We start from the raw sequence: 22,773 nt of genomic DNA on the forward strand, positions 1-22,773 counted from the left end.
GGGTGGTATCGGGGACTCGGTACTTCTTCTCGTACCTGTCCCTCTTGGCGGGTGGCAGGGTTCTTGAGGACAGCAAGCCCCTCGTACCAGATGTCGTCGAGTAAAGGCACCGCGAGGACCGTCTTCCTCTTGTCGCTGGTACATAAACCCCTCCTTTTTCTGTTCTTCAGGGCAGAGCTGGAAGAGCTTGGATGCCTTGGTTATCATGGCGTGGAAAGAGCCAACCTCGTCGGCTGGGGATGCCCGCGGGGGAGGAGGGGGTGACGATGGGATGTCCGCTGTGTCATCGCCGCCGTCGTCGCCCCTCCCCATCGCCGTATCCATCGCCGTATCCTTTCCCGGCGAGGGGGATGAGGGGTCCGCCGGTCTCGCAGGCACGAAGGGCGGAGCGGGGTGGACTCTCCTCCGCTTGTTCGGAGGGCTTCCTGATGGGCCTGGTTCTGGCTCTTCCGTTGGGGTGCGTGGTAATCTTGTCCTTATCTCGGTACATAAGGATTGGATTGCCAACAAAATGGCCACCGAGCTATCCTGGGGCTCGGGCAATGGCTGCGACGGACGGGATGGCCGCTCCAGTGGGCCCTGCTCGTCGTCCTCGTCACTATCATCGATCACGTCAGCAGGGACCGTCCCCTGGGATCGAACCTTCTGGAACCTCTCGTTGAGGTTTATGAACCTCTCGTTGAGGCCTATGGACCTTTCGTTCAGGCCCCTCTCGGTCTCCACCAGTTCCTCCTCAGAGGCTGATTCCGAGTCTGTAACGGCCATCGCCCCCCCCCCCTCTTTTTCAGCCGGGGGCTTCACGGGGGTCTTAGCGATGGGCTGGAAAGAGGATTCCCTCCGTGACGGCAGGGATACTCTGGGCCCAGAGGCTGTTTCCATTAGCGTAGTCTCAGCCGGCTCCGCCAGGGTCGCATAGACCACTTCGGTAGAGGCCTTAGCCGGGTGGATCAAGGCCCTCACCACCATAGGTGGTGGAGGGTCAGCGCCTCGCTCCGCCTTCGAGATCGACCGGGTCCGCTCCAGCGGCCTACCCGGGTTCTCGGACTTCCTCTTCCCCGACCCAGAGCGCTGGCTCGTGGTCGAACGTGCTGGGGAAGTAGTGCCCTGCTTGGCAACCAAAGAGCCCGACCTTTCGGCACTCCCGGAGCCCGCGGACTCGCAGTGCTTGTCCTTCTGTTGGGCCCCCGTCGCCGGGGCGTCCTCAAAGGACTTAGAAGCCCGCTCAGACTTCTTCGCCTTCTCACTTGCTGTGCCCTTCTCCAGCCAGTTGGCGAGGCGGGAACAACGATCTTGTTTGATCCGTTCCGAAAGGTTCTTGCAGAACGCACAGTCCTTCTCCACGTGCGTCTTGTCCCCATGGAGGCAGTAGAGACATCGCGAATGCTCGTCCTCCTTGAAAACGTTATATAATCCGCATCCAGGGCAGTTCCTGAACAGCTTGGATCCGGGCGTCGAGCTCCCTTTGTCCTGGGCCATGTCTTGAGGTAGGCCGCAGATCTTCCGGAATCCTCCAAGAAGTGTAAAATCGACAAAAACTTCACCCTGGAGAGGCGTAGAAGAATTCCGAAACGGGTCCCCGTTATCTGAAGTAGAAACGGTGGAGCTTGAGGCTCGATTAAACTGAAAAAATGAGAATTCTCCTGAAAAAACATGAAAACGCAGTAAAAAAACTCAAGAGCTAAACACGAGGATTCCCAACACTTGAGCGTGCGGTAAAAATCTGAGGATGGCTGCCAGAGGCGGGGCCTCGGGAGAGGACAGTCATTGGCTGGGGGCAGTATGACACAGAGATCAGTGATTGGTTACTACTAAGAAAGACAGATCAGAAACGAAACTGATACTGATTTTTTCTTTACCGAGGATTCCCAGCCTGACGACGGGGAATATTCATGAGCATGTGAATCCATGCCAGACCCCATGCTGGAGAATGTTAATTACACTACATTTCTCAACCAGATCCAGAGGCTGTATACAACAAATCCTCAAAGTCCGCCTCTTTGATGGAAGGACTAAGGAACGCAAAGTCCAATTATGTACTTTTATTGCATATGCTACAAGAAAAGATGGATCTCTTCCATATACCACATCAGAACATCACTACGTAAGCAAAACTGATGAAGTGTTCATTGTTATATTGGAAGAGAATGCTAAAGACACTTACCACTGGCATACTCTTTGTCATCTTTTCCAATGCATACCAATGGAACCAAGGCATCGGATATGCTGGAGTCATCTGCAAAGAAAATTCAAATACAATATTATACGTAGTACTTGCAGAAAATGTACACAGGTGATGATGTAGATTATCTAAATGCCTTTCCGTGCTGTCTGTCCTTAAGCAAACCCCCAATAATGTAACAAAAATGTGTATGCCTGGTCTGAGTGGGAGATTAGATTATTTTGTTTAATTTAAACACTATTTGTCTGTTAAGTCTTAAGGAATCATGAGGGAAACCAGAAGAAAGACTCTGACCAGAAGACATGGTTCAACACTAAAATTTTACTTAAATGAAAGAAAATGCCTCACTAGCACTATTGCCAAAAGGTGGTTCCCTTTCTAACAATTAAAAACTAAGGTGCTTTTCAGGAAGTCAAGAAACAAAAAATCAGTCCTCCGTCCTAACCTGTCCAACTAACTGGCGCTACCACTAAATGAAAAATGAAATAGAAATGAGAAGAAGTGTTTTCCACACTGAAAGTCATGAACCCCTCCAAGCTGACCCCCCTCACCTGCAGATAATCTTCCAATTCAAATGTTTATCCCAGGAAATGGTTGCTCGGCTGGGTCACCACAGCAGTTTTCAAATCAAACAATCGAAATGTTCACAATCCAAGTCTCTCTCAATTCCTCTAGTAACAACGTCACTCAATTCATGAAACATATTTAAGTGTTCAAAAGGAATAACTCATGCAAAGGTTTCAAGGGTCCATTCACAAAAGGTTTTCAAGTGTTCAAAAAATATAACTCAATTCAATATAGGTTTCAATGCTTGGGGGCCAATGGGCTACTCGACCTCCCTCCCTCCAACAATGTTGAATTTTACGGCCCAACTTTGTCCCACGAGCCTTCACACTTTGAGTTAGCTTGGGTGTTACACTTTTCAGTTCCCTTGATGGCTCCCTTAGCCTTCAGTATTGGTATCAGTCCTTGTGTCCTTCAGTACACCTGAGCCCTAGTGTAGGCAATGCTTGGGTTATCCAACACCTGGGTTTCTCTGGTCTGTGTGTGCCGCTTCCTCATTATAGGACTTTTCAATCTGGCTTTCTAGGCTTTCCGTATGCTTAGCCATTATCTTGTTACTCAGGGCACTTTGTTCCCTGCTCAGGTTGTTCATGGGCTCACTCGCCGGGGAATAACTCAGGATTTCAGCTTCCACCTAGTGTTCAACCACTCGCCTCCTTTCTTCCTGTTTTCCCATGGTGCATGCCTAGGGAATGTTGGTGACTCTGCTCTTGGTGGCGCTCATCTCTTGTCGCGCCTGCCTTGTTGGGGCCGCTTCAGTGCTCTAAATTCTCTTCCCTTCTCAGATTCTCGGTACAGGGGCTGAAGCGCTTCTGCCTCTGGCATTTCTGGATTCAGCCGTGGTTCGCTGGCTCCTGGCCCACAACGTCGTCTCCATGGTCCCGCCTCTAGGCTGTGCTTCTTAAACGCTCCAGCAGCAGCACTTGCTCTGTGTGTCTCCTTCCCTTTGTCATGAGAGACGACGTGCTTCTGATTATAAGAATTCGACTCTGAGGAAGGTTTAACAGCGAGCGGTGTAAAAAAAAAAAAGGCCTCATCACCTTTCCATCTGCATTGTTTGTAGCCATTCAAGTCGAGATAAAGCAGTCGATCGATCTTCTTTGATCATACTGCTTCAGGTATTTCCCCCTATTAGTTTTGTCTTCCGCCCCTTCAGGTACCTATTGTTCCTTCAGCTGGTAATCTTGGTTTTAGATTTTTATTTTCCTAGCCAAAAACCAAATTTGGAAAGTTTGTATGTAAATATCAATTTTATAATATCACAATGTCATTTACCTGTTATTGGACAGCTACTTTAAATGTTGGTTCTTTCTCTATTGAATTGCTCCCTCTGTGGTCTCCCAAAATATGCAGTATGTTTCCCTCTATTAGTATGGAATGTGATGGTTCAAAGCATTGTCTTATATGGTGTCTCCTTATTGTTTAGTTGTTTCTATTATGTGGTGCCTAAGTGCTAATTATAAACCAGAACTTTTGCATTGGAGTACAGTTAGGAGGGAGGTGACATGAGAGAGAACACACCCCTTGTGGGGGGTTTGGCCATTTACCCACTCATTGACGTCCCATGGTGACTTTCCCATCCACTACCTGCCCCTCCCTGCTGAACTCATCCTTCCAAGATTTATTTGGTCTACCTCTATTAAGCAACAACGACACTTTGTCCTGCCAATGTTTATTCTAAGAAGTCTCTGAGTTAAAGGCTTAATTGCAGCTGTAAAAGATCCACAGGTATAATAAAAATGTCTTAACTAAGTGTACCTTTTAGCCACTTGATTTATATATGCACCCGGCCCGTCCTGTTTAAATGAGAAATGACAAAGCCAACTGTCCTGCCTTGTATCTGTACATTAGGCAGGCATTTGCCAGATACATATGGCCAGGTAGTCTAATTATGGCAGTGTCTGGTAATGCTTATCCCCGGACTACACAAAAGCAAAAACTATTGACTTTGACCTTGCTTTTTAACTGTCTTTGCTGTTTTTATACTGTGCAAAAATGTCCCTACTCCTTTTTTAGTTTTGGCTATTAGGTGGTGCTGATAGCGCTACCTATAAAGCTGAAACGATTGTCATTAAAATAAGAGCTATAACATGAGAGCGTGAAACAGGGGCTTTGGATGCAGGTTTGTTGTAATGCTTTTCAATGCAGGTTAGCATATGAGGATGGTAGTTTGACTATGTGTCCCACAAACGCCTATTGCTAATTGAAATGTATAGAAATTTCCTCTCATTTTACTTCCAGCCACACCTCCTTTTGCACTCTTTGGCTCAATTTCTACTGTGTAGTGGATGTCAGCCATTTTTACTTCCAAAATGGTGGCCGTCATCAGTTAATGTTATTTTAAAGTTGTTTGACTTGATTGATGCTTTTTAAAATAGTTACTGCATCTGTTGTGGCCTTAAGGGACGACAAGACGCTGTAGTGAGTTACAACCGACTTTATTAAATGGCAACCGGTGTGGACCCTTATATGTCCAAGCTCAAATCAAGCACTCACTTACAGTTCAGTTCAGGACTTCCCCAGTTGAATCGCTGTGGGAAGTGTGTGCACTATGATTATAAAATGGCTGTCAAACTGTCCGCATACTGATTTGTGGGTGGTGTTCCAGTGTTTCCTGATGTAAACACGACCTTATTGGCTGTGCAGATAATGATGTCAGGAGGATGCCATTGGGTCTGCAGTCTGTGTTTCTGTATGGCGGGCAGCCATTTTCTTTCACCATTCAATCACACTTGCCATGGTGTGATCGAGGATGGAATTCTGAAGTGGTTGCAGAAAGCCCATTGGTGGGAGAAAAGCCTATTGTTTGTGTGTTAATTATTCTATGCAATGTTATTCCATGCGATTCTTATTGAGCGCTATTATTATATGCTTGGACTATGAGCGCTATCCATGGGCATGTGCACTCTGTCGCAAAATGCTGTTCAATGTTCCAACCCCGCTGGACTTTCCACAAATCAGACACGCGCACAGATTTGACACAATACAACGCCCACGCTTTTCATTTTCAGCTTCCTCATTGTTTAATGTGTTTTCATTTCATTAATCCTTCAGAATCCGGCATTTGACAAACGGGGTGTGAAAAACAAAAAACTAAAATAAACAGGTACATGTATTCCACCCACACACGTCAGTGGCTCTATGCCTCCAGTGTTCAGGCCAGTTCCCGTCGACATTTCACTCCACTTCAAAGGGGCGTCGGTAGGAAAATAAATACAGTCACCCCTGGCAAGGAGCTTAAAGACAGTTGGTTTTGCCAATGCTTGTTTTTATTATTGCTAGATCGCCATGTTTTGTTTCCAAATAATGCCTAAATTCTATCATTTTCAGGCTGTCATTTTATCATTTTAACCAGGTTACTCACCGTAGTGACCACCTTACTCTTAGTCCATAGTCCCCTTTCCTCCATACTTATGGGACATTCCTCCGTCTTGTGGGACGGGACCGGAGCACTTTGTAAAAAGCACCACATTTTTTAAAAAATGTGTTCTTCCTCTCTTCTTACGCGGGGTACCGCACGCGGCCGTAACCCCGCCCTTCTTGGCTCCGCCCAGCGCATCGCCCACAGTCCTTTTCTATCGCCAGGTCAGAGACCTTTAAGCAATAATAGAGGAACCTTATTAGGAGGGGACGGCGGGCGGGCGTATGGGGGAAAGGGGACTCTGGACTAGGAATAAGGTGGTCCCTACGGTGAGTAACCTTGTTATACTCCTACGTCCCGTCCCCTTTCCTCTATACTTATGGGAGATTCCCAAGCACTCCTCACAGGAACTGCGGGTGGATGGAAACCCCCTTACTGAAAAAGGTTTTTCAGCACAGCCTGGCCAAACTGAGCATCAGATCTGGAGCTCCAGTCCAAGCAGTAATGTTTACAAAAAGCCGATGGGGAGGCCCAAGTAGCCGCTTTCGCGATGGTCTCCCAGGGGACATACTTTTGAAAGGCAACAGCAGCTGCCTTGCCCCATACCAGATGTGCATGAATCCCTTTAGGAGGCTGTAGACCTTGAATAGTGTAAGACTCCGTAATACAGGCAGCAATCCATCTGGACATAGTCGCTTTGGAGGCCTGCTTGCCTTGCGGGTTACCATAGGTCACCAAAAGTTGAGAAGAACTGCTAAATTCAGATGTTCTGTCCAGATAGAACTTAAAAGCTCTTGTAACATCCAAGCAATGCAAAACCCTCTCAGCTTCCGAAGCCAGGTTTGGAAAGAAGACAGGCAGCGAGATTGACTGATTTAGATGGAAATCGGAAACCACCTTTGGTAAGAAAGAAGGATTTGTCCTATGGACAAACTTATCCTTGTGGAAAACCAAGAAGGGATGCTCCACCGACAAAGCTTGGAGCTCACTCACATGCCTTGCCGTGGTAACGGCAACCAAGAAAGCCACCTTCCACGAAAGGTGCTTAAGATCTACCGTAGCCATTGGTTCGAAAGGCTTATGGCACAAGACCGTAAGAACCACATTCAGATCCCACGTCGGATGCAGTTTGCGAACAGGAGGGTAAAGACGCATTAGACCCGCAAAGTGCTGATTAATCAATGGATTTGACAGTGAGAAAGAGCACTGGTCCGTGGATAGGTAGGCGGCCACAGCCGAAAGAAAAGTCCTGCATGACAGGACATGAATGCCCGACTCTGCTAGATGAGAGACGAAGGACAGCACTGTATCAATCGTAGCCACCCTGGGGTCCAACTGTATGGCTAAGCACCAGTGACAGAAACAAAGCCACTTGCTCTTATACTGAGACCTCGTCGAGGGCTTCCTGGCTGCCTGAATAATGCACATGTTGTCAGCAGACAGGTTGAGATGTTCTAAAGATCTGAACTCAGGCACCATGCCGCCAAGGTGAACGATTGTGGGGAGGGGTGCCACAGCTGCTGATCTCTCTGGTGAAGCAGATCAGGAACTAGCGGAAGCCTGATCGGTGCACACACCGACAGATGTTGAAGCTCTGAAAACCAGAACCTGGCCGGCCACCATGGAGCTATGAGCAGAAGAGAACAGTTCACTGTGTTCTTCAGCTTGCAAATCGTTCGATGAATCAGAGGCAGAGGCAGAAAATCATAGGCCCTCATGTTGTGCCATGGAATCTCGAGAGCATCTCCCAGAGAGGAGGCATACAGAGGAAGTTTCTTGTTTGTCGATGTTACGAAGAGGTCCACTTCTGGAGTGCCGCAACACAGGTATATCTGTAAGAGGACCTACGCTTTCAATTCCCACTCGTAGCTGACCATTGTTTGTCGGCTGAGGGCATCTGCTGTGACGTTCAGCTTGCCTGGGATGTTTACTGCCACGAGCCAGACACCCTGTTGAACCGCCCATTCCCAAATCTGAATGGCCAGATCCAGAAGAGGAGGAGACTTAGTGCCCCCCTGCTTGTTGATGTAAAACATGGACACCATATTGCCCGTGCGGACACAAACCACTTTGTTGGCAATGACTGGCCTGAACGCCTTGAGCGCCAGGAAAATCGCGAGAAGCTCCAGATGATTTATATGAAGGAACTTGCAACGTCGCACCCCACCCCAGAAGGGAGGAGTCCGTCGTGATCGTCACAAACGGAGCGGGGTCTTGGAAGACCGCACCCACCGGCAGGTTGCTGAGAGACGACCACCACACCAGGTCCACTCTCATGAAAGCCGGAATCGATATTATCTTGGAGTCCGGATCCACAGCCTGACGCCAAGAACTCCAAAGAGCCATCTGTGTCCGCCTCATCTTGAGCCGAGCAAGGGGAAGAGCCAATACACACGAGGCCATGAGGCCCAAAAGCCTCTGGAACCAGCAGGCCGACATGCTCTCCGACTGCGCAAACATCTGACACGTGGCCAACAGATCCGCCATTCTGTCCCCGGTCAGGTAAACTCTGCAATCGATCGTGTTCCAACGAAAACCCAGGAAAGTCAAGTCCTGAGAGACCACCATGGAAGATTTCTGCCAGTTCACCGACAGCCCAAGGTGAAACAGGATCTGGAGGAGAGACTGAAGATTGCTCGAGGCTTCCAGCGGACAAGGACTGCACAGCAGCCAATCGTCCAAATACGGATACACATGGATACCCTGTAGCCGAAGATAAGCTGCGATAACCAACATCATCTTCGTAAAGACACGCGGTGCCGAGCTGAGGCCAAAAGGGAGCACTTGGAACTGGAAGTGCTCCTCCCCCACAGAAAACCGTAGGTATCTCCGATGCGGATTCCAGATTAGGATATGCATATATGCATCCTGGAGGTCCACCACGCTGAGCCAATTGCCCTTCTGTAAAGAGGACTTTATTTGACAGGGTGTGTTCATCTTGAATTTCTCTTGGGGTAGAGAGAGATTGAACTGGGAAAGGTCTAGGATAATGCGCAGGCCAGCATGGTTAGGTTTGGGCACCGTAAACAGCCGCGAATTGAAGCCCTCCCCTCGCTCCCCTAGAGGCACAGGTTCCACCACCCAGAGATCCAGTAACTTCTCAATCTCGGCTCTGAGGGATGGCGACCCTGACTGCTGGAAGGGAGGATTGATGAGTGGGGAAGGGGGAAGTGGTAAGCGGAAGCCCACCGAGCGACTGACAAGACCCACTGGTCCTCGGTGATGGTCTGCCACGCCTCCCAATGAGACGCAATGCGTCCTCCCACCGGGGTCTCGTGCGAGCGCAGAAAACCCTAAATTTGCTGGTTTGTCCATGGCAGCACCACCTGAACCCGAGGAGGAGGCTGAGGAGCGGGAGAAAAACCGACTCAGTTGCTGCCTTCAGCGGGAATTTCCCAGAGGGGTGTCAACCCTGCAGGATTTCCGATCGAAAAAAACCCTGAAACCAGAGGAAGGCCGAGGGTTTGACAATGAACTTTGTGACCTGAAAGGAGGTTTTACCAGGACAGACAAGGACTTGGCGGTCTGAGTGCTGTCCTTAGTTTTGGTCAGCTCCACGTCTGTTGTAGAATGAAAGAGCTCCTTGCCATCTAAAGGCAGGTCCAAAACCTTATCCTGCACCTCCTTGGAGAACTTGGTGGCGTGCAGCCAAGCCTGACGAGAGGTATCCACACCAAGCATAAGGCCCTGGGCCGAGGTGTCGACGTGATGCGCCGCAGCCTCCAGCAGATCCTGTGCCAAGACCCTGGCGTCAGACAAACCCGCTTTGAAATCTTCCAGCTTTTCGGTGGGAATAAACTCCTCAAACTCCGACAGACCTTTCCACATTTTTATATTCGCCCCCGCTAACACCAGTTCTGCATTGGCTTGACGCAGCTGCAGGGCTGAGTTAGCGAAAATCTTCCTCCCACGGGAGTCGAGAAGCTTATCCTCGTTGGCCAGAACCTGTGTAGCTGTCGTAGAGGAGGATGACGCAGGTCTGGATTGCAGAGTGGCTGCAGCACAATGGCCTTGTCCACTGGGGACAACGGAGGCAGGGGTGGAAGAGTTGGAGGAGGCCCAGCCGGTACCCGATGCCTCAGTAGAACTGGACCCACAAATAGCCCTCACAGGAGGGGCTTTGGAATGTAATCTGGTGTCAATAGGCCCCTTACAGAAGCCCTCGGAGAAATCTCTGGTACAGTTCTTAGGCCTGGAAGGCACCTCAGGGCTAGCCCCGGTAATAGAGATTTTGACGCTCCTCCCGGACCGGGAAGACCCCGGGAAGGAGTCCCCCGGCCGGGGTGCCCTAAAAAATAAAGAACTCACCGGGCGTTTCTTTTTCTCGTCGATGAAAGTTTGAAAATGTGCCGGGGGAGTACGTTGAAACATCTCCTCCCACCGGTCCAAACGATGTTGAAGCGCCCGGACTGAAAGGGAGTCGCAATAAAAGCACGAGTCCCACCGGTGGTCCGGACTCAAATACTCTAAGCAAAGAGGATGGGGATCCGCCCTAGCGAAGCGTCGCTGACAAGAAGAACAATTTGGAAAGTCTAGCTAAAACGGCATAGACGGACTACCACGCGACCGCGAAGCCGGAGCAAGAGAAGAGGAACTGGAAGGAAAAAATCTTCCGAAGATGCTCGGAACTGGACACACTTGCGAGCGGAGAAAAGGACTGATGGGTGATGCGCTGGGCGGAGCTAAGAAGGGCGGGGTAAGAGAGGAAGGACACATTTTTTAAAAATGTGATGCTTTTTACAAAGTGCTCCCGTCCCACAGGACGGAGGAATGTCCCATAAGTATGGAGGAAAGGGGACGGGACGTAGGAGTATACTTTTTTGCATTTGCGTACACTATACTACAGCCTTATTACTCCTGCAACGGTGATCGACATGGCCCCGAAATCTTCATATACCTTTCTTGATTTTGTTTCTAACTCTAGACTCTGTACACTAGGAAGTACCCTCTCAAAATTGGGGAGAATCATTCCTATCACCTACACTGGTGCACATGCTCATTTGGTCGTTTTTAAAAACCCTTTTAAGTTTTGAAGAGTTTAAAATGCTAAAAGATTTTGAATCTTAATTAGACCTCTGTCGCAGACGCTTTAAAAAAAATATAAAGGTCTAACAAGCATAGTACTTTTTTAGCATTTTTTTGTGTGTAATTCTTTCTTTTATAATGGGTCATTAGGAAATATGGGATACATTACTCACCGTAATCGTATTTCTGATGCTTGTATCTGCTTAGATTCACATGCTGTGCATAGGCCGACATCTAGTGGAAGCTGCAGAGTATTACAGTTTGTTTTTCGAAACTGGAAAATGGGCGTCGACACAGGGCGTGCCAGTAACACTATCCCTAGTTTGACGTCCACTGTACCCAAGATCCCTCATGCGTCTAGGATCCTCAGATTGTATTTTTACTGACATGAGGTAGCATGAGGAGTAGCGTGAGTACAGGTAATCCAAGCAGATAGACAGAAAGGTAAGACTACAAGCATTCATGCGCCTTCTCTCAGAGGGGAGGAAGGGTGGGTCGCATGTGAATCTAAGAAGATACAAGCATCAGAAATACGATTACGGTGAGTAATGTATCCCTTCTGAGGCTTGTGGAATCTGCTTAGATCACATGCTGTGCATAGATTAGCGAGCAGTACCTGAAGAAGGAGGTGGGATGTGAGAAGGGTCATGAGCAAATATGTGTCTTAGAACCACTTGTCCCACTTGTGTATCTGCCTTGGAATGGGTGTCAATGCAGTAATGCTGAGTAAAAGTGTGAATAGAGCTCCAAGTAGCTGCTTTGCAAATGGTGTCAAGGGGTACATTTGCAATGAAAGCCAGAGTGGCCCCAATGTCTCTAGTAGAGTGGGCTCTTGGCATGAAAGGCAGAGTTCTTTCAGAGAGTGAGTAACACAGCTGGATACAGTTAATAATCCACTTCGAGATGGCACCTTTAGAGACGCGATCCCTCTCTCTGCCTGTAGCTACGGAGACAAACAGTTGATCTGTTTTTCTTAGCGGTCTGGTTTTATTTACATAGTAGAGGACCGCCCTACGCACATCTAGGGTGTGTAGTTTCACCTCAGCCGAGTTTTGCGGGTCCTGGAAGAAAGCCGGAAGCTCGATGGACTGGTTTATATGGAATTTTGATATAAATTTAGGTGAGAACCTAGGGTGTGTGCCTAAAACCAGTTTGTCTTTATGGACAGTAAAGAAGGGATCCTGCACTGACAGAGCCTGAATTTCACTGACCCTTCTTATAGAAGTAATAGCTACTAAGAAGGCCGTTTTATAAGTCAGGTGTTTGAGACTGCTTTTATGCATGGGTTCGAAAGGGGGGCCCATGAGCTTGGCTAGCACCACATTAAGGTCCCACCCTGGTGGTGGGTTTGAAATAGGAGGGTGAAGTCTCTTTACTCCTTCCATGAAGGCTTTAACTACTGGTACTTTCCACCACAAAACCTTGCTATGGGAAGTGGTGTAAGCCGACAGGGCTGCCAGGTGTACTTTCAGTGAGTTAAAAACCAATCCTGCATCTAGCAGGTGGAGCATGTATGTAACAATAGTGGAAGGAGTGCAATCAACCGGGTTGATTTGTCTACTCTGGCACCAGATAACGAACCTCTTCCACTTGTCAAAGTAACAGTGCCTTGTGTTTGGTTTCCTAGATTCCTTTAGGATGTCCATACACGTCTGTGGCAAATTGAGATGTCCAAACTCTATGACCTCAGGAGCCATGCTGCCAGGTTCATTGAGTTGGGTTGCTGGTGCACTGTTTGACCTTGGTGCTGGGACAGTAGGTTCTACCAGGATGGAAGTTTGATGGGCTCGCACACCGCCATCCTGCGTAGGTGTGGGAAACACGGTTGTCTTGCCCACATGGGAGCAACTAGGACGAGCTTCATCGACTCTCTGTTCATCTTGTTCACCACTTTCCTGATGAGAGGAGTTGGTGGAAAAGATTACGCAAACATCCCTGACCAGTTCATCCACAGGGCGTTCCCCTGGGAGTCTGGTTGGGGGAACCTGGATGCAAATCCTGGGCATTGTTTGTTTTCGCTTGTGGCGAATAAGTCTATAGTGGGGAAACCCCACTGAGAGAAGGTATCTTCTACGACCTCTCTGTGTAGAACCCATTCGTGTTCCTCTGGGAGGGAGTCTCTGCTCAGAGCATCCGCTAGGGAATTGAGCTCCCCTGGAACATGTTGTGATGACAGGAAGATGTTCCGTCTGAGTGCCCATATCCAGATTTTCTGGGCAAGCTTGGACAGATTTGGCGAGCAAGTCCCTCCTTGCTTGTTCAGGTAGAACATGGCTGTTGTGCTGTCCGTCCGGATTTGCACTGACAGGTTTAGTAGGTGGGGCTCGAACGCCTGAAGCGCTCTGAATACTGCCAGAAGCTCTAGCAGGTTGATGTGGTTCTTGGCCACTGAGTGAGACCAGAGACCCTGAGCTGTGTGGTGGAGATGGTGAGCTCCCCACCCCGTCAGACATGCATCTGTAGTGACTACTGCCTGTACTTCGGGATCGTAAAAGGGTTTCCCCTGTGCGAGATTCTCTCTTGTCCACCAGTGAAGGCTTTGTACCAGTGTTGGCGAAACGACCACTAGATCGTCCCACTGACCACTTGCCTGAGACCACTGTTTCGCCAACCATTCCTGCATGAGACGCATGCGCAGGCACGCGTGGGGGACCAGGTAAATACATGACGCCATCATGCCCAGTAAACGCATTGCTTTGCGTACCGTTATTTGTTGACCGGACTGATAATGCGGAATTTGCAGTAGTATATTCCAAATTCTTACTTCCCTCTTGGGTATCTAGGATTGCTCCTAGGAATTGTTTTGAGGTGCTTGGCACCAGGCTTGACTTTTTCTCGTTGATTGAGAAGCCTAACTCGTGGAGGAGGTTGATAGTCCTTTGAATGTTTGTCCTGCATATTCCTGGGGTTTCCACCGTTATGAGCCAGTCGTCCAGATAAGGGTACACTGGGATTGCCTCCCTGCGTAGGTGTGCAGCCGCCACCGCCAGTACCTTGGTGAATACCCTTGGTGCTGAAGCTATCCCGAAGGGCAGTACCTTGAATTGGTAGTGTCGACTGTCCACCTTGAAGCGCAAATACTTTCTGTGCGCTGGGAACATGGAAATATGAAAATAAGCATCTTTCATATCCAAGGTTGCCATGTAATCCCCCTTTTTTAGAAGGGGGATTACCTCTTGTAGCGTGGTCATATGACATTTTTGGGGCTTGACATACTTGTTGGCAGGCCGTAAGTCCAATACTGGACGCATTGTCAAATCTTTCTTTGGCACAAGGAAGTAAGTTGAATAAATACCCTTGTTTACCTGGTGTCCCGGGACGAGTTCTATCGCGTCCTTTTCTAGCAGAATGGCGATCTCCTCAAGGAGAATCTTCTGATGTTCTAAAGAGTGTACTCTTTGTCGTGGAGGATGGTTCTGGGGACGCTGCATTAGCTCTATACAATATCCTGTGGATACTGTTGACAGCACCCATCTGTCTGATGTGATCCCTTCCCAAGCCTGGGTGAAGTTGGAAATGCGTCCCCCTACTGGGGTTGCGTGAGAAGGGACCCTGACCTGAGCGTCACTGCTTTTGTGGAGGCGTGCCGCCTCCCTTGTTGGGGCTGCCTCTGCCTTTACCACGACCTCTCCTATTACCCCTGCCGTAACCCTGGGTAGACTGTTGGTTGTTGTTCCACTGTGTACCCTGCCCCTGGGAATAGTTCGATCCTCTCTGGGAATTTTGGCCGCCTGGGGGACGAAAATTACTATTCCATCTCTGGTTAGGGGGGTTTGTTGGTTAATTGGCCAAGGGACTTGAGTGTTTCGTATTCGTCCTTGGAATTTTTCAGTGCGTCTTCGACCGCCTTTCCAAACAACAGATCAGTTTCCACTGGTTTGTACAACAATGATGCCTGGGTGTCTGCCTTAAAACCAGACTGCCGTAACCACGCATGTCTTTTGATAACAGTGCCCTCCGCTATCAATCTGCCTGCGCTATCCGCGTCGTCGAAGGTTGCTTTCAAAATGCAACCAGACACGGCTCTACCCTCTGCGGAAATCTGAGCTAACTGGCCCTTTAAAGGTTCAGGAGCAGAGGCTATGAGTGCCGCGACTTCTTCCCACTGATGGCAGTTGTAGCTGGCCAACAGGGTGGTGGAGTTAGCAATCCTTGCTTGATAGGCGGACGTTGAGGCTACTTTCCTGCCGAAACCGTATAGTTTTTTGCTCTCCTTGTCGGGAGGAGCTTCGGACGATGACAAGGGTGTTCCAGCCCTCTTACGAGTGTTGGTGACAACTAGGGAGTCTGGCTTCAGATGTCCTCTTATATAGAGAAGGTCAGACTGGGCCGCCCTGAAAAGTTTTTCAACCCTGGGATTGACAACTCTGGTGAGGTTCGGGTTCACCAGGGACGGATCTATTCTCCGCTGAATGGACTTAAGGATAGGGATGGTCTGGGCAACAGGCCTCCTTTCTCCCACTAACTCTTCTGCGAAGTCCCTTTCCTCCTGGACACCGTGGGTGTCAATGTGGAAATGTTCTGCTGCGCGAGCGAGAACCTCATTTAGGAGGGGTTGGTTATCGACCGGGGAGTCGGTAACCGGGGCTTCGTTCTCTACCGGGGAATGTACTCTGTATGTTTCCGGGTCCTCCTCTTCTTCTTCCTGGTCCTCATCATCCCCATAGTAGCCCGTCCCGGTTTGCTCTTCTACCATACCAAATTCTTGGTCCTCACCAAAGGAAGCCTCTCCTTGATACCGTGAGTATGGTCTTGCGTATGGTTGTACCTCGAAGGGTTCAGACCTCATCGGAGTTTCAAACCGGGGCTTTTTACTCGGGGGGATAGGATCAGTAGAGCCTGAGGGTGTCGCCCCTTGTGGATCATACGAGAGGAAATGTTCTGGATTTTTATCATAAAAATCAGCCAAAGAAGACATTCTTGACATGACCCTATCTATGTCTTCACTGGACCATTTTTTGGAACTGGGAATGACTCTCTCAGCAAGTCTATGGGATTTATCTTGAGTAGATTTACTGGTTTTAGACATATCAGCAGACCTGGTTTTGTCTGTCTGTTTAGGGGGAGTGGTGTGTTTCACAGGTGTGGAAGAATGCAAAGGTAGTTTCTTCTGCTGTTTTCCCCCCTCCCCGTGCGTGGAAAAATGTTTTCCCTGTCCTTTAGTGGCTCCGGATTTTTTCGCCGCCTAGCGTCGAGGATCGGGGGTGGTGTCCCTGTCCTTCGAGTGTGGGGCCTCGCTGGCTTTAACTGCGGGCTCCGACTCCTGGAGCGCGGCCTGGGGCTGGAAGTCGTCTTTGTCTTCCGACGATCGAACTTCTGTTAGCCTAGGGAGCGAGGCACTCTTGGCAAGAGTGGATGATTGCCTGGAGTCATGCGACGATCTTGATCGAGAGCGCCCAGAGGACACCGAATCGGACCGTTCTGTTTGTGCCTCTTTCCGAGAACTCGACGTCGTCGAGTCTCGGTTGGACTTAGTGTGTTTAGTGTGTGTAGTATGTGAAGCGCTTGTGTCGCCGGGGGTCTTCCCCATAGCCGCCCTGTCGGACGACCTTCCGAGGTCGGGGACCTGCGCTCGGCTGTCTTTCGACGCCGTAATGCCCTCGCCGTCCGAAAGTACGGCGTCGCTGTCGGCGCCCTCCGCTGCCATGGCCGCCTGTCTGGCGTGCTGGGCCCAACGCTTCGTCGAACGGTCCTGAAGTGTCTTAGGTTTAAACCTACTACACGCTCTGCAGTTCGCTTCGGGGTGGTCCCTCGGCAAGCAGAGATTGCACGTGGCGTGCCTGTCGACCCAAAGGTATTTGCGATTGCAGTTGGGGCAGAATTGAAAAGGGGTACCCTCCATACGCACCTTGAGGCAGCGGGCTGTTAAGTGTAGGAAATGTATAAGGTGTACCTATATACCAAGAGTGTAGAGTATGTACCACCCCCCACTCTCCCTACTTGCAGGGCCGAGGCCAGAGGCCTTCCAAGGCCCGGGGCGAGGCCAGCGGCCTTCCGAGGCCCAAATCCGTCGTGCAGCAGCCGACGGTCGATTTCTTCTCCAGCCGGCGTCGAGTGTCGAAGTTCGACGTTGGGGTGGAGAAGGATGTCAATAGATTATTATTTTAAATTTTTAGCAAAAGTATGGCTAAGGCCAGGGGACTCCGCAAAATGCTTCCGACCAGTATGGCGGAAAAAAACAATCTGAGGATCCTAGACGCGTGAGGGATCTTGGGTACAGTGGACGTCACACTAGGGATAGTATTACTGGCACGCCCTGTGTCGACGCCCATTTTTCGAGTTTCGAAAAACAAACTAATACTCCACAGCTTCCACTAGATGTCGGCCTATGCACAGCATGTGATCTAAGCAGATTCCACAAGCCTCAGAAAAATAATTCCAATCTATAAACAAATATAAAACCTAATACTATGTATACTTTATTGACTTTACTATGGACATATCTATAAAGTAGATTACAGCACCCACACCAGCATAAAATATAAGAAATACAATACAGTGAATAAAATAGAATCTGATGCCTGCTACCCACTGTGAGGAACTTGAGGGCATCCTTACTTCGTTTCCTCCGGTATCCTCTTCTCAGGTGGCCAGAGAAAGGCCATTGCTTTTGGATCCCGACGCTGGGGGTGGATATGGAAGGGAGGATCACCTGGGTGGAGGAGACTTGGGGAGGGGGGGAAGAGGATGTCCTCAAGTGAGACATGGTAACCCCCATTTCCCTTTCACCATGAAGCCTCCATCCCTCAAGACCTCATAGGCTTGAGTCAGCTCTTTTCCTGTGATTTCCCTAAAGTATTCCCCAAATTGCATTAATATGGTACTGGGATGAAGAAGAGGAGAACTAGACCACTGCATCCTCATTTTGTGAAAGCGAACAATTATCAGCCCCAACCAAGTATTGGGATGAGGAGGAGGACAAGAGCAAAGCAGGACTACCACTTTGATGGTGAGGGGTCTAGTCCTTTTTGTAATGAAAATGGAAGCGGGCGCTTTAAAAGCTGGAAGCCCAGAACAAATGGGGCCAGCTGCGCGAGCTCAGTCAGCTGTGTGCAGGGAGAACTATCCGACGTGGCCGGAGGAGCGCTGGAGACCCATGAAGCAGTGCAGCGTGTATGAAGCGGAAAGCAGAGACACAAGAAGTTGAAGGCCGGTGGCAAGCCATGAGATGGAGGCTGGTAGGACTGAGGGAAGCTGTCATATGGATCCTACTTTGCTGTGGAAGCACTGCTGGGTGACCGCTGGGAGAAGAAGCAAGTGACCGCATGGAGAAACAGGACCCTGTGGCGGCAGAAGAACTGGCAAGGAGCCTTAAGACTGACCAGTGATTGAAATCAGAAAAGGGGAACACCAGGATGGTAGGCGGTGATAGAAATGAAATGAAACTAAAGCAAGACATTTTGAATACTGAATGCAAGTTACATTCTTTTTTGTTTATTTGTTTGTTTGTTTATCTATTTATTTGGTATGGCGCGCAAACCCAGAGGTAACAGGGTGCAGCAGAGAACAGGAAGATAAGATTACATAAAAACTTGGTTGCATGATAAGGCACATATGAATATAGTGCAGAGCATTACATTACATAGAATCTGGTGAAGGAAGGGCATATCTACATATATACATACAGTTAATTACAATAATGTAGGTCATCTAAGGGATGTACATATATACAGTCAGGTTGGCTGTGGTAGGTGTGGGAAGGCACAGGTCAGTCATGTGAATCATTGGATCATAGCCAGGTGAGTGTGTTTCGCCTAAAGCTGTGGTAAGATTGGTCTGTTCTGTTGTTAAGTGGGAGGGCGTTCCAGTGTTGGGCTGCCATGACAGGGAAGCTACTGCCGCCCGTTTTCCTTAGTCTAAATTTGGGTACCTGCAGGCAGAAAGAGTTAATCATTCTGGTGGGACGGGTGGAGTTTTTTTTTTATTATTCTGGTTGCGAGATAGAGGGGGGCTGCATTGTTTAAACATTTGAAAGTGAGTGATGCCTTTTTGAGTGAGATGCGGTCGCGGATTTTGAGCCATTTGTGTTCTCTTCTTTTGTTCGAGATGTGCTCTTTGGAGGGTAAGTTAAGGGCTGTTCTGAGTGCATTGTTTTGCAATGTTTGGAGTTTGTCAGTTATATATTTGTTGGCTCCTAGGTACATGGCATTACAATAATCGAGTCTGGAGAGTATTAGGGCATTAGCGATGATGATGCAGCTAGCTTGGGAAAGGAATGCTCTACTTGCCCTGATTAGGCTGAATCTAGGTGAAAGCTTAAAGTTTTCACTGTTTTGGCAACTGTGATGGTGTTGCCATCAATGTTGAAAGCCTTGTAGTTGGTGCTGAGTTTTTTAGATTGGCATTGGAGCCGAGGAGCAGAATTTCGTTTTTCTCATCGTTCAGGCATAGGCCGTGTGTGGCCATCCATGCCTGAATGATTAGATATATTTTGTTTACCAAGGCCTTATCTGTGTCGAAGTTGCCCGAAAGGGGTATGAGGATCTGGGTGACATCTGCATAATTAGTGTATGTGACACCCAGTCTGTCCAGCTTGTCAAATAAGGGCTTGGTAAAGATGTTGTAGAGGGTGGGTGAGACGCAGGAGCCCTGGGGTACACCGCAGATTATTTTGATGGGGTCTGCTGAGGCTAGAGAGGAGAAGACTCATGGTTCGATTGTCTAGGAATCATTGGATCCAGGCTATGGCATCTTTCGATAAGTGGGCAGCCAAGGCCAGGTGTTCGCACAGGATTGTATGATCCACCAGGTCGAAGGCTGCCGACAGGTCGAGGAGGAGTAGCATGGCGGTGTTTCCTTTGTCGTTAATCTCATTGATCTGGGTTTTAAGATCGATTAAGGCTGTCTCAGTTCCGTGCTGTGGTCTGAATCCAGATTGGCGTGCCCCTAGGAGTTTGTGAGTTTCTAGATATTGCTGGATTTGTAGGTATGCTACTCTATTATTTTTAACAGGAATGGTACCATGGTGATGGGCCTGTAGTTGGTGGGAATAGCGGGGTCTAGGGTTTGCTTCTCGAGGAGAGGCAGAACCCAAGATTCTTTGAGGTTGCTTGGTATGGTGTTGGAGGAGAATGGTGCGTTGATCAGTTTGGTTATAAAGGGAGTTAGGTCCCTGGCAGCATCCTTGATTATCTGGGGTGGGCAGTTGTCGCCTTTGCAGTTGGATGGTTTGAGTGAGGCTATAACTCTTTCTGTTTCTAGGATGGATATTTTAGTGAATCTGAAAGGATTCGGGCCTGATGGGTTGGTTGTTTTGGCGTGGTTGCTAGGAGATGATACGTTAGGGGTTAGGGAGTCTTTTTTCAGTGCAATTTTAGTTTGGAGAGTTTTAACTTTGTTGGTTAGAGCATTTTGGACGCTGGTGCACCATTGTTTGTTTTTGATTATGTTATCTGGTGGGGGTATGGGGGATTCTAGTTCCCTTAGTATAGCAAATAGTTCTCTGGTATTGGAGCTGGATTTTTCAATTCTTTCATTGAATAGGCTTTTTTTGTGAGGAAGATTTCTTTTTTGTAATTGTTATCAAAGAGTTTGAGTTGTAGTTTGTTCTCTTCTGTGGGATTATTGCGCCATTGGGTCTCTAATTTCCTTTTGCGCATTCTTAGTTCTTTCAGGTGGGGGTGAACCAGGTGTTCAGGTGAGCTTGCTGTTTGCTTTTTTGCATTTTTTGAGGGGCAATATTGTCTAGGCCTTTTTTCATGGCTTTGTTGTAACTTTCTACTAGGCATTCTGGATTTAGGTTCTCGGGGAGAGCATTGAGGGTTGGCAATAGGAGTGGTAGCAGGTTGTCAGGAGTGATATTATTTTTTGCTCTAGTGTGCAGTGGTGGTGCCATGGTCTTTTCTTTGCTGACTTCTTTATTGAGAGATAAAGTGAAGTCAATGAGGTAGTGGTCTGTCCAATGTTGAGGAGTGGTTTTGGTAATGGTGGTATCGCAGTTCAAGGTGGCGATCCAGTCCAAGGTCCTGCCTTTATTATGGGTGGGGGTGAGCACTTTTTGGGTTAGGCCGTGTTCAGCTAGCATGTTGGCTATGGCTTGTGCTGGTTTGTCGTTAGGGTCGTTCAGACCAAGATTCAGGTCACCTAATAGTAGTATTTGAGAGGTATCTTTTGTGTTGTTGGCTATGAGGCTGGATAGGTCTGCCTCGAATGAGCCTATGGGGCCACGTGGCCTATATATCAGGTAGATTGTTAAGGTGCGGCAGTTGGAGATAGGTAATTTGACTGTGAGGAGCTCGCAGGATTCGAGGGGTGATTGAAAGGCACTTATACATCAAGTAAATTATGTTTCAACGCGCCCACAGGGCAACAGGGAGGGAACATGGGAGTGAAGGCAAATATAACAATTACAGAGAGATTCAGTCCTACTATGCCTTGTGATCATTCAGATCGTGCAAATGCACAGAGGGGATGGGGGGGTCAGGTTAAGTGCTAGGAATAACCAGGAGGGAAGTGCTAGGGAGTGAGTGGCAGAGATCATTTGGTAAGTGGTTGACGGCCAATAAATAAGTGCAAGCCTGCATTAGCGCAGGCCAGTGAGCGCCTAAGGCAAGTACTGGGAGTAGGAGGAGGCTGAAGATGATTGGGGGTGTGAGGCCAGGACCCAGGTGGACACAAGTCCCTGGTCACCAATCTCAGCAACTGTGGGATTTAACAAAGGCGGGATGGGAGGGGGAGGAGGTGAAAAGGAAAGTCTTGTGGATCTTCTGGAATTTGAGGAGATCCAACTCAAGATGAAGAGGGAGGGGGAGGCTGTTCCATATGAGGGAGCCAGCTGAGGAAAGAGATTGTCCACTGGCTCGCTGTTTAGCGAATCGTTTGACACGCAAAGAGTTGGTGCAGGAGGAGCGTAAAGATCTGGAAGGAGTCTATTTAGTGAGAGTCAGTAGTAGACAGTGTGGTCCCAGGCCCCAGACAGCCTTATAGATGATGCAGAGGGTTTTACATTTAATCCTTGCAGCAACCGGGAGCCAGTGGTGGGTTTTGAGGGCTGGCCAGATACGGCCCCTAGGCTGGAGGCCAAGGATACGTCTTGCAGCCTTATTCCGGATTAGCTGAAGGGGACGTAGAGAGGAGGAGGGAATATCAAGGAAGAGGCTATTGCACTAGTCACACCTAGAGAGTACCATATCTCTAGAGACATTGAACTTCTGGGGAAAAGTGAAGAAAGGAAGGATTCCTTTGAGGAGGTAGAGTTGAAAGTGGGCCTTCTTGGCAAGGTCCAGGATGTGAGGCAGGAAGGAAAGAGAGGAGTCGAAGATGACTCCAAGGTTTTTGGCTTCAGATGAAGGAGAAGTGGGGGGGGGGCCATAGAGGGTGACCAGACTTAGGGGAAGAAAGAGGGGGCAGGAATCCTAGTTCGAAGGATATCAGTCTTGCTGGCATTGATGCAGACATCATTGGAAGCACACCAGGGCTGGATGGCAGATAGGCAGTCAGAAATGATGGAGGAGGTAGATCAGAGGTAAGTTTGAAGAAGAGTTGTTTGTCATTTGCATAACACTGAAAGTGAGGGGAGTAGGTGGAAATTAAGTGTGCAAGTGGAGCAAGATAGGTGTTAAAGAGCCAGGGAGAGAGGTTGGAGCCCTGGGGGACGCCACAGTTGGAGATAGAGGTGGGAGAGGAGAAAGAGCCCAGGATAACC

The 22,773-nt window shown here is 48.8% G+C and overlaps 1 protein-coding gene across 2 annotated transcripts in view; it reads right to left on the minus strand.

Annotated features, from left to right (window-relative positions):
• CCDC178 (coiled-coil domain containing 178) overlaps positions 1–22,773 on the minus strand; it is a 3,486,252-nt gene that overhangs the window by 3,233,700 nt on the left and 229,779 nt on the right. For both annotated transcript variants that reach the window (XM_069620987.1, XM_069620986.1), the window contains exon 3: positions 2,162–2,233. In XM_069620987.1, coding sequence (XP_069477088.1) covers positions 2,162–2,233 — 72 coding nt within the window. The remainder of the gene's footprint in view (positions 1–2,161; positions 2,234–22,773) is intronic.

This window comes from Ambystoma mexicanum, chromosome 5q (assembly GCF_040938575.1).
Source record: "Ambystoma mexicanum isolate Mex_15411 chromosome 5q, UKY_AmexF1_1, whole genome shotgun sequence".
Taxonomy (NCBI): domain Eukaryota; kingdom Metazoa; phylum Chordata; class Amphibia; order Caudata; family Ambystomatidae; genus Ambystoma; species Ambystoma mexicanum.